At 42.0% G+C, this 9,840-nt stretch overlaps 1 protein-coding gene across 1 annotated transcript; it reads left to right on the top strand.

Moving 5' to 3' along the window:
• Window positions 1-1,990: 1,990 nt before the first annotated feature.
• TMEM254 (transmembrane protein 254) lies at window positions 1,991-8,830 on the top strand. Its single transcript, XM_015827127.1, has 4 exons — window positions 1,991-2,117; window positions 3,261-3,364; window positions 5,216-5,275; window positions 7,962-8,830. Exons 1-4 carry the CDS (start codon window positions 2,007-2,009, stop codon window positions 8,077-8,079), a joined length of 393 nt encoding a protein of 130 aa, XP_015682613.1. The 5' UTR covers window positions 1,991-2,006; the 3' UTR covers window positions 8,080-8,830.
• Window positions 8,831-9,840: the final 1,010 nt, after the last annotated feature.

The following is a 9,840-nucleotide window of genomic DNA, read 5'->3' as shown; positions in this document are numbered from 1 at the left end:
TTGGTCTAGTGGTTAAGGAGGCCTTGTGTTCAAGTCCTACCTTAGCCATGAAAGCCAACTGAGGGAACTTGAACCAGTCACTTTCATCCACTATCCAACCCATGTGTCTTATCTAATAAATCTGTCTGTCTATCATTTGTCTGTCTGTCTGTCTGTCTGTCTGTCCGTCCCTCCCTCCCTCCCTCCCTCCCTCCCTCCCTCCATCCATCCATCCATCATGTGTCTATCTAATAAATCTATCTACCTAACAATTGTCTATCTAATCTATATCTATCATTTGTCTATCTAATCTATTTATATCTATCATTTTATCTAATCACTATCTATCTATCTATCTATCTATCTATCTATCTATCTATCTATCTATCTATCTATCTATCTATCTATCATGTGTCTAATAAATTTATCATTTGTCTATCATTTGTCTATCTAATCTATATCTATCTATCTATCTATCTATCTATCTATCTATCTATCTATCTATCTATCAATCATGTGTCTATCTATCCATCCATCCATCCATCCAGTGTCTATTTAATAAATCTATCTACCTATCATCTGTCTGTCTGTCTGTCTGTCTGTCTGTCTGTCTGTCTGTCTATCTATCTATCTATCTATCATAATCATCTATCTATATCTCCATCTCTCTCTCTCTCTCCATCCATCCATCCATCCTTCCATCCATCCATCTATCCATCTATCATGTGTCTATTTAATAAATCTATCTACCTAACATTTGTCTATCTAATCTATATCTATCATTTGTCTATCTAATCTATTTATATCTATCATTTTATCTAATCGCTATCTATCTATCTATCTATCTATCTATCTATCTATCTATCATGTGTCTAATAAATTTATCTATCATTTGTCTATCTAATCTATATCTATCTATCTATCTATCTATCTATCTATCTATCTATCTATCTATCTATCAATCAATCATGTGTCTATCTATCCATCCATCCATCCATCTATCATGTGTCTATTTAATAAATCTATCTACCTATCATCTGTCTGTCTGTCTGTCTGTCTCTCTCTCTCTCTCTATCTATCCATCTATCTATCATAATCATCTATATCTCCATCTCTCTCTCTCTCTCTCTCCATCCATCCATCCATCCATCCATCCATCCATCCATCCATCCATCCATCCATCATGTGTCTATTTAATAAATCTGTCTATCTAGCTATCATTTGTCTATCTAATCTATCTATCATTTTATCTATCCATCCATCCATCCATCCATCCATCCATCCATCCACATCCTATATCTTTGTCGGTCTTTCTGTCTATCTCTGGTATCTATCTATTAAAAATGTTTATTATTACAATAGGCAAATAAGCAAACAAAAAAATAAGCAAATAAATAAGTAAGCAAATAATAAACAAAAAACAAAAACAAATAACGAACTGCCCCCAGAGATCAGGGTGATTCCTGATCTCCCTTCCTTCCGCCGCGCCCTCAAGACGTGGTTGTTCCAGCAAGCGGGACTGGCCTAGGGGATTTTATAGGGGTTTTAATTACTTTTAAATTTGACATTCTTAAATATTTCATTTTAATTAAATTTTAACTAGGTGTAATATGTTAGCTTTTTATCATTTGTCAGCCGCCCTGAGTCCGAAAGGAGAAGGGCGGGATATAAATACAATTAATAATAATAATAATAATAATAATAATAATAATAATAATAAATAAAGGGACTCCCCCCCCCAAAAAAGAAAACAACTCAAAAGCCCCTAAAGCCCTTCCTGAAGCCCTCTCTGGAGAGCAAGAGCGGAGCCATCCCCGCCGTGCCAAAGCGGCCCCAGAGCGGCGCCTTCCCCCGTGCGCTCCGCTCTCCCTCCTCGCCCGCGCCAGCCGCCGCCGCTTGCCACCCATTCCGCGGGAGGCAGAGGCGGAGCCCCGCGCATCGCGGTCCCTCCTCTGTGGGCCGGCCCGGCAAGCAGCGCTTTTTTCTCCGCCGCGCGGGCAGCGTCGGGCTAGAGCCAGCCGCGGAAAATGGCTTGCCAGTCTGCATCCGCTGCGCGTTCCGACAACCCGGCCACCTACTTCCGAAGGACGCGGCCGTTTTTCGTGGTGGTGATCGTGGCCGCCATGCTCTACTACGGCGTAAGGAGAGGAAGAAGGGAGGGAGAAAGAAAGGGAAGGAAGGAGGGAGGGAAGGAAGGAAGGAAGGAAGGAGCCGGGCTGGCGAGCAGGCAGGTGGGCGGCAAAGCGCAATATCCTTTGGAGAGATGCGCACCAGCCTTTCCCCTCCCTTCCCCACCTGCTACTTTCCCTGGGGAGGGGGGGCAGACAAAGCGGGGGGGTTTCTCCCCAGAAGAACCCCCCATCGTGTGCAACGTGGGGGGGGGCAAGGGGGCAGGGTAGGGATTGCAGGTGTTGAAGGAAAAGTCTTCATCAGAGTCCAGTCCAAGCCGGGAATAAACAACGTGGAGGCTGCTTTAAGAAAGAAGGTTGCAGTTTATTAAAAAGGAGAGCCAGACTGGAAGATGGCGCTGGAAGAAAAGAGAAGAGAGTGAGCACATGTAGGGAGTAGGGTTTTGTACCTTCTTGGGCTTTTGTGTTTGGAGTTGTTCCTGTGGCATGAATTTGGACCTGAGTCTGAGTGTGCCTTTCTGGTATTCTGGTGGTGGTGGGTTAACCCTATTATGTCCCAAAGGTCACATCCTGCTTCCCTGGGGCTGGGGCTGATGACTGTTGGATTTTTTGGTGTGAGGGATTGTTGATTCTAGGGATCTTTGTCTTCCTAATCCCAGCTTCCTGAGTCCAATTTTTTTCTGACAAGATTGTCACATCTGCATTTCTGCAGACTTGGTTTCTGTTTGGGACACTTGGGGGTGGGGTTGGTTTCTGCTTTTAAAATCCTTTAGGGAAATATATATTTGCCTTTTAAATATTTCCAAAAATATTTCTTTCTCGGGTGTGTGTGTGTGTGTGTGTGTGTGTGTGACTTACCACATAGGGAAAAGAGGAGACAATCTCAAGGGGTTTTTTTGTTTCGTTTTTCAAAATGAGAGGACCGTGTGACTCACGGAACAACCGTGTCCTTTTTTTTTTTAGTTTTCTTGGTTTGTACAATTACGTACAAGTTATACTTTCCATAACAGCAGAACCTCTTTCCTTTGTACGCTGTAAATTTGGTTGTGAAGATGGCAAGGTGATTGAAAAGGGAACAGGTGTGCAAGTTGGAACCATCTGTTGAGAAGTTGCTTGTGTGATGCTTATGGGCCTTCTCTTTTTATTCTCTAGTGTGCTATCTTTGCGCCTTCAATAATCCCCTATGATGGTCTGGGTCCATTGGGAAGATTCACAAAATATCTGCAGGAGAACCACAAAACTCTTTTCCATGTAGTGTAAGTTGACTTCAACACTTGGGGACTGTTTAGGGGCTGTTTAGACAATAGCAATAGCAATAGCGCTTAAACTTATATATCACTTCATAGTGCTTTACAACCTTCTCTAAGCGGTTTAACAGTCAGCCTATCGCCCCCAACAATCTGGCTCCTTATTTAATTGACCTCAGAAGGATGGAAGGCTGAGTCAACCTCGAGCTTGTCAGGATTGAACTTCAGGCTGTGGGCAGAGTTCATCTGCAATATACTGCATTCTAGCCATTGCGCCACCACGGCTCATACAAGCCAGATGTTTATATGGATATGCAGGAAACTTGGTTTCCATATGGTTGGGAAACAGGCAGGCATTACACAAGTAATGTGCATCTTCAGACAGCTTGTCTTGCTGCAGAGGACAACGTTTTTGGAAGGGTGGGGTAGGAGAAGGACAGGCAGAGCCCGGAGATGGAGTCAAGAGAGCTATCAGCCTGGAGTCATTACGTTCCCATAAATAATGGTCTATGTCCAGTCCTCTTGAATTCTGTTAAATCTTATCGAATGCCAATTTAATGCTGACCTTAGTTGACCAGATAGGCATGACCTTAGTTGACCAGACAGCAACACAATGAACTTTCCTGTTACAAGAAGACAAATGAGAACACTGACTACTTTTGTCAAGAGAAAGCTGGGCTTTGATAAGTTTGGGGCAGTGTTTACCAACTTCCAGAGGTTGTTTATTGCAACTCTCAGAACTCTTAGCAATTTCTTGACTTCTGGGTTTTGAAACCCAGTTTTGGAAAGACCAGGGTTATGGGGAATGATGGAAATCAAAGATTTCTCCCAGGACGATGTTCCGAGATCAAGCCATCCCAACACAGAACATAGAAATTACACTTCTAGGACCAAACATGGCGTTTTGGAAGTCGTCAGAAACCAAACTCAGGATGGTTTCCTGAGTACCACAAAATGTGGACAGATCCCAGAGATGTTTTGCACAAGCCTGGGACACAAACCTCCCCTTCTCTTCTTTTTTTCCCCTCCTATCCCCTCTCCGGCCTTCTTCCTTCTCAACCCCTTCCTTCCCTTCCCTTAACTGATGCCCCCAGTTGACTAAACGTTTTCATTGACCCTAGACTGAATAACAAGGCAAATTCCAAAGTCAGAGTAGACCAGAAGAGAAAGGAACTCTAGAATCTTTGCCAATTCGGCCTCAAGCAAGACCAAATTCTGGACATCGAAGTTGAGGAATCAAACTTAGGAATGCTTCGGTCTGAAGAATGCTCCTGTAGAAGACTTCTGGGGTAGATGGTGGAAAATACACTTGCCAACTTAGTGTAGATATTTGAGACCGTGAGCTTTGTTCTAGGTAACCCATCAGCCAACAGTGGGTGACTCCATCAAAGGGCTTATTATAGATGGTGGAGAATGCAATGAAAAAAAAAATGCAAAAAGAGACATAGGGGTAGAACTCAGCTCCCAGTATATTTTGGCTTTAAGAGTTGTTTTTCCTTAAAACAACATCCAAATCAGCTGGGAAGTTCTCACAGACATATCATACAACACAACTATATCTATTAGCAGGGCAATCAACTCAATTTGGAGGTGAAAGAATAAGAGGAAGGAACACGTATATGCTTCATACAGCCTTAAAACCAGAGTGTCCTTTCCTGAGGCTGCACAAGTCCAGGAAAAGTTGCGACTTGTTTTTAAAAGTGTTGCTGGAAAACCCTCTGCGGCCCTTCTTTGTTTGTGAATTTGAAGCACTTCATCACCCCCCCCCCTGAATTATTGAGACACAAGAGAGGGTTTTGGCCTTTCCCTTTATTTGAACTGATGTCTAATTTATTCTTGTGTTGTTTGTCTTAATTACAGATATCTGGTGTCTTGGTTACTTCATATCGGAGAAGCATTCTTGAGTATCTGGTTATGCAAGTAAGTTCTCCTAACTTCTTCTTCAGGAGTTGATGGTGGCAGAGTTTCAGTTGTGTTGGCATGGTAGTTTTCTACATCTAGGAATACTCTTTGTGAATAGAAATAGAAATAGAAAAATAGAATAGGATAGGATGGAATAGGAATGGAGTGGAGTGGAGTGGAGTGGTGGAGTGGAGTAGAGTAGAGTAGAGTAGAGTAGAGTAGAGTAGAGTAGAATGCAGAATACAACATAGAATAGAATAGAATGCAGAATACAATACATAATAGAAATAAAAATAGAATAGAATAAGAGTAGAGTGGAGTGGAGTGGAGTGGAGTGGAGTGGAGTAGAGTAGAATGCAGAATACAACATAGAATAGAATGCAGAATACAATACATAATAGAAATAAAAATAGAATAGAATAAGAGTAGAGTAGAGTAGAGTAGAGTAGAATAGAATAGAATAGAATAGAATAGAATAGAATAGAATAGAATAGAATTCTTCATTGGCCAAGTGTGATTGGACACACAAGGACTTTGTCTCTGGTGCATAAGCTCTTAATCTACATAGAAGCCACAAGGGATAAATCACGATCACAGTCATAAAACACAATCACCATAAATCGTAAGATACAACACTCAGTGATAATCATAGGATACTAAATGAGCAATCAACATCAATGATCAGATTCAAATAGTTATGGTCATAAGAAGCCAAGGAAATAGGTAGTAGGAAAGATGAGAAGGATAATAGTAATACAGTCCTACTACTAGGTGGTTTGACATCCTAGTGTTGTGAGAATTAGTTGTTTAGCAGAGGGATAGCCTGGGGTGGTGGTGGGGAATGTCCTTGTGTCTAGTTGTTGTGCAATGCCCTATGGTATCGTCTTGAGGGAGGAAGTTGAAACAGATTTATGTCCAGGATGTGAGGGCTCTGTAGATATTTTCACAGCCCTCTTTTTGACTCATGCAGTATACCGGTCCTCTGTGGAAGGCAGGCTGGTAGCAATTGTGTGTGTTTTTTTCCCTGCAGTCCTAACTATCCCTCGAAGTGTGTGTCTGTCTTGTTTGGTGTACGAGTGAGGGACACTGCCTCCCGCATCTAAAAGCTTGCAGAAAGGACTCCCACGTTAATCGTGGCGTTAGACAGCTGGAACATATTCAGAAATAATATGATTTTCTATTCCTCGTTACAAGGTAGTCCCCAACCTACGACCACAATGAATGCAGCAATGGTCGTAAGTGTGAAAAAAGGGTCGTAAGTCACTTTTTTCAGGTCTGTTGTAACTTCAGTCTCTAAATGGACTGTTATAAGTCGAGGACTACCTGTCCTTTCATTGTGGAGCTGTAAACCAAATAGGTTGAAATAAAGTCTAAAATGGGCCAGTGTTACATGGAGATGGTCCAGGTATGAAACAACAGGGAGCTGACCTCAGTTTAGGACAGCCAAAGCTTTCCTGCTTGACGGGTTCCTCTGGAGGAGACATCTTACTCAATAGAGGGTGGAGTGTGCAAAACGCAGAAGATGCTTTTGTGCGATTTCACAACCCTCCTTTGCCACATGATATTCGTAGATAGGATCTCAGAGTTCATTTCCTTCTAATCCTTTATCTGAGCCGATAGAAGCAATTAATTGCCCAACCCAGAGTGTTCTTGTTGCAGAAGAACACATTCACACCCCTGTTGATTCTCTGTGGGTTGCTAACCAATAATTAAATGCAGTCCAACCCAAACAAATTGATCTGAAGACATACCGACGGTAGGGTGAGAAGTTAAGTTATACAAGAAGGAGCAGAAGACAACGACTGTTGGGGTCCTTGGTGGTTTTCTTGCAGATGTTACCAAACTAGGTAACTGTTGTGGCTCCGTCTTGTGAGCCCCTCTTATCGGAGGAAGAAGGCTCCGAACATGAAGGAGAGGAGATGGCCAGGCCTCGGATAGTGAGGAAGAGAAGTTGTGGCTGGATCCACGCCAGCGTAGGAGCGACAAGCGTGCGCAGCAGAAAGGGAGACGTGCCAGAGATTAAGCTGAGTCACTGGACCACACCCCACAGGCTATAAAAGGGAGGTGGTGGCCATTTGGACTCTGTGACGGACAAAGCTGAATCTCTGGTGAAGTAGTTTGCTGTGGACTTAATTTTCTAACTGTGTGTATTGTTTTTTGTTCTCTGAGTAAAAGTCTTGGCAGGCAGCTACGGAGCTGCTGCCAAGTTTTCTTATCTGTGAATTGGAGTGTGGAGAAGTTCTTTAACCCTCGGCTGGCTGTTTGGGTGTGTGTGTCCGACGGGGACAGAACAGTAACATCAGTGCTAGAAGGGAATGAGGTTTGCAGAAAGGAGGAGGAGGAGGAAGAAGAGGAGGAGGAAGAGGAGGAGGATGACGACAACAACAACTGTGGGGTCCTTGATGCTCTCTGAGCTTGCTTGGCAGAAGTTTCATTACCAAACTAGGTAACATCACCAGTGCAATTTTCAGTGCAGAATAAGAAGAACAAGTAAAAGAATCTTCCTCCAGATTTATATTCAGATCCAAAAACAGGTTTAGTAACTGGAAATTGGGTTCCACACCACAAACAATCGGGAAGGAGGTGAGCGACTTTGTTTTTCTGATTGTGGAATATGTGCAGAACCTCCCACATCTTTATTTAAGCTTGAACTATTATCCCACTAAATAAATACAAGTGTCCTTTTCCTCTCTTTCCCTCGCAGTAAGAAAGGCATCACGGACAGCAAGACTCAGCTTTGTTGGTTCATTCAGACCCTGTTGTGCGGCATCATGTCATTTTATTTTCTGCTAGTTTATAAGCCGCAGAAGAAAACCAAGTGAAGAATTGGAATGGGAAAAAGAAAAAGAAACAAACAGAAATGTGGTCCTCCATGATGATATTGTCCTTAGGATCTCTCAGTATTTTGGCATTTGACAGAAAACCCCTTTCACTGTTAACCTGACAAGACAAAAACCCTTAGTTTTGGAGCACGAGTTGATAAAGGGGAAATCACATTTTAAATAGGGAATCTGTTAGAGCGTGCACAGTCTTATTGTGCAAGATAACCCAGGAGTAAACACAGTAAACAGTGGTCTATATTAAATGGTGGTTTATCTTACACTATCTGCAATATCATACACCAGGAACAATATACATACACGTGCTAATACAGCAGGATCCAACAAACCACAGTCACAGCAGGAAACAGAAGAGAGAGAACACACATCAGCAGAGCCTTCCCTTTATACAAAGGCTCTTAAAGAGACACAGACCCTGCTGAGTCATTCTCATCATTACATCTTACAATACACAAGCTGGTTAGCTGTTAAATCATTACCTTAACAGAATCAAAGGTTCTTATAGAAGACTGGCTGTTCAAAGAACTGGCTGTTCTTTTCTATTCTGTGTTTAATAATAAAAAGAAACGTTGGTCTTGGGATAAGAGCTGTTACACTGTTAATTTGGGGCAATAATACTGTTTACAATAATAATCCTCTTGATGGGACACAAGAGTTTACCCAATGCAAACTGTTAAAGACACTTCAACATTGTCTCGCATGGGCCTACTAAAGGACGTTCCTTTCTTCCGGACTATTAATTCTTGTTTAATTTTGTTGAAACAATAGAAATATTTCTTGTACATTATGTGCGTGTTTCATCTAGGAACACATTTGGGTTTATTGCTGAAGAACACCACTTCTCAATGTTTTACTTGAATTGTTTTGTCAGTCCCAGAATGTTACAGTAATCTGGGGTTTCCCACACTCATATTTGAATTATTGGGCTTGTCTGGAGTTGCTATTTCTCAAAAGGGTCTAGGATTTTGAGTGTTGAATATCTAGTAAGTGTCAAGGTTCCAACTGATGAACCCAACGTAGTAAGCATAGCTGAGACGATCCAATCTCTAATGCAAAACTTTATTGAGCAAATCATTTTGGCATGGACGAAAGGAAAACCAGCTCTGGTTATTTCTCACCTAAATTGCTATATTAAAAGTGTAAAAACCTCCCTCCCCTCATAGTGCAGGTCACATTATCCAATTATAAGTCAGACAGTTATTATGAGAGAATGTCTTTTGTTCTCAGTAAACAAATCTGGAGAATTCTTGGTTCTCACAGAGAATTTATCAGAGAGTTGCATTCCATTCTCCCAGCACCTCACCCCCCCCCCAAGCTTGTAGGCAAGCTAAGAAGCAATAATGACTAAGACAGCATAGGCATTCTTTGAGGCTTGACAGAAAGCCTATGATAAAAATGTCAGCTCATTTCTGCATTTTGGATGCCTTCTACTTTCAATAAAAAGCACAGCGCACCTCCAAAATAAAACCTGTGACAACTTTGTTACAAAGAGAAGTGGGAGAACTATTAGCTGGATCATTAAATTATAGCGTACAATTGGCTAATCAAAAGCTGCATATATGTAGTCTAACTGAAGATCATGGCAAGGCAGAAAATCATGGATTATTAGCAATAAAACGGCTGCTGATGCTTCTGCAGATTCTGAAAAGCTGGCTCTTGGCTCAAAGACCGAATGAGCTCCCTCCACACTAGGCATCCTGCAACTTAGTTTGTAAGGCAGATTGCTTGCATCTCTCTCTAAAA

The sequence above is a fragment of the Protobothrops mucrosquamatus genome, unplaced genomic scaffold (genome assembly GCF_001527695.2).
Source record: "Protobothrops mucrosquamatus isolate PMUCROS unplaced genomic scaffold, P.Mucros_1.0 scaffold3515, whole genome shotgun sequence".
In the NCBI taxonomy this organism is placed as follows: domain Eukaryota; kingdom Metazoa; phylum Chordata; class Lepidosauria; order Squamata; family Viperidae; genus Protobothrops; species Protobothrops mucrosquamatus.
Note: the sequence above shows the minus strand (reverse complement) of the source record. Positions and strands in the feature narration are given on the sequence as shown.

Bases quoted from the DNA above. Each gene is read 5' to 3' on its own strand.
- TMEM254 (XM_015827127.1), top strand. From the start codon at position 2,007: ATGGCTTGCCAGTCTGCATCCGCTGCGCGTTCCGACAACCCGGCCACC. The intron at 3,365-5,215 runs GTAAGTTGACTT...TCTTAATTACAG, and splicing joins AAAACTCTTTTCCATGTAGT to ATATCTGGTGTCTTGGTTAC. The intron at 5,276-7,961 runs GTAAGTTCTCCT...TTTCCCTCGCAG, and splicing joins TTGAGTATCTGGTTATGCAA to TAAGAAAGGCATCACGGACA.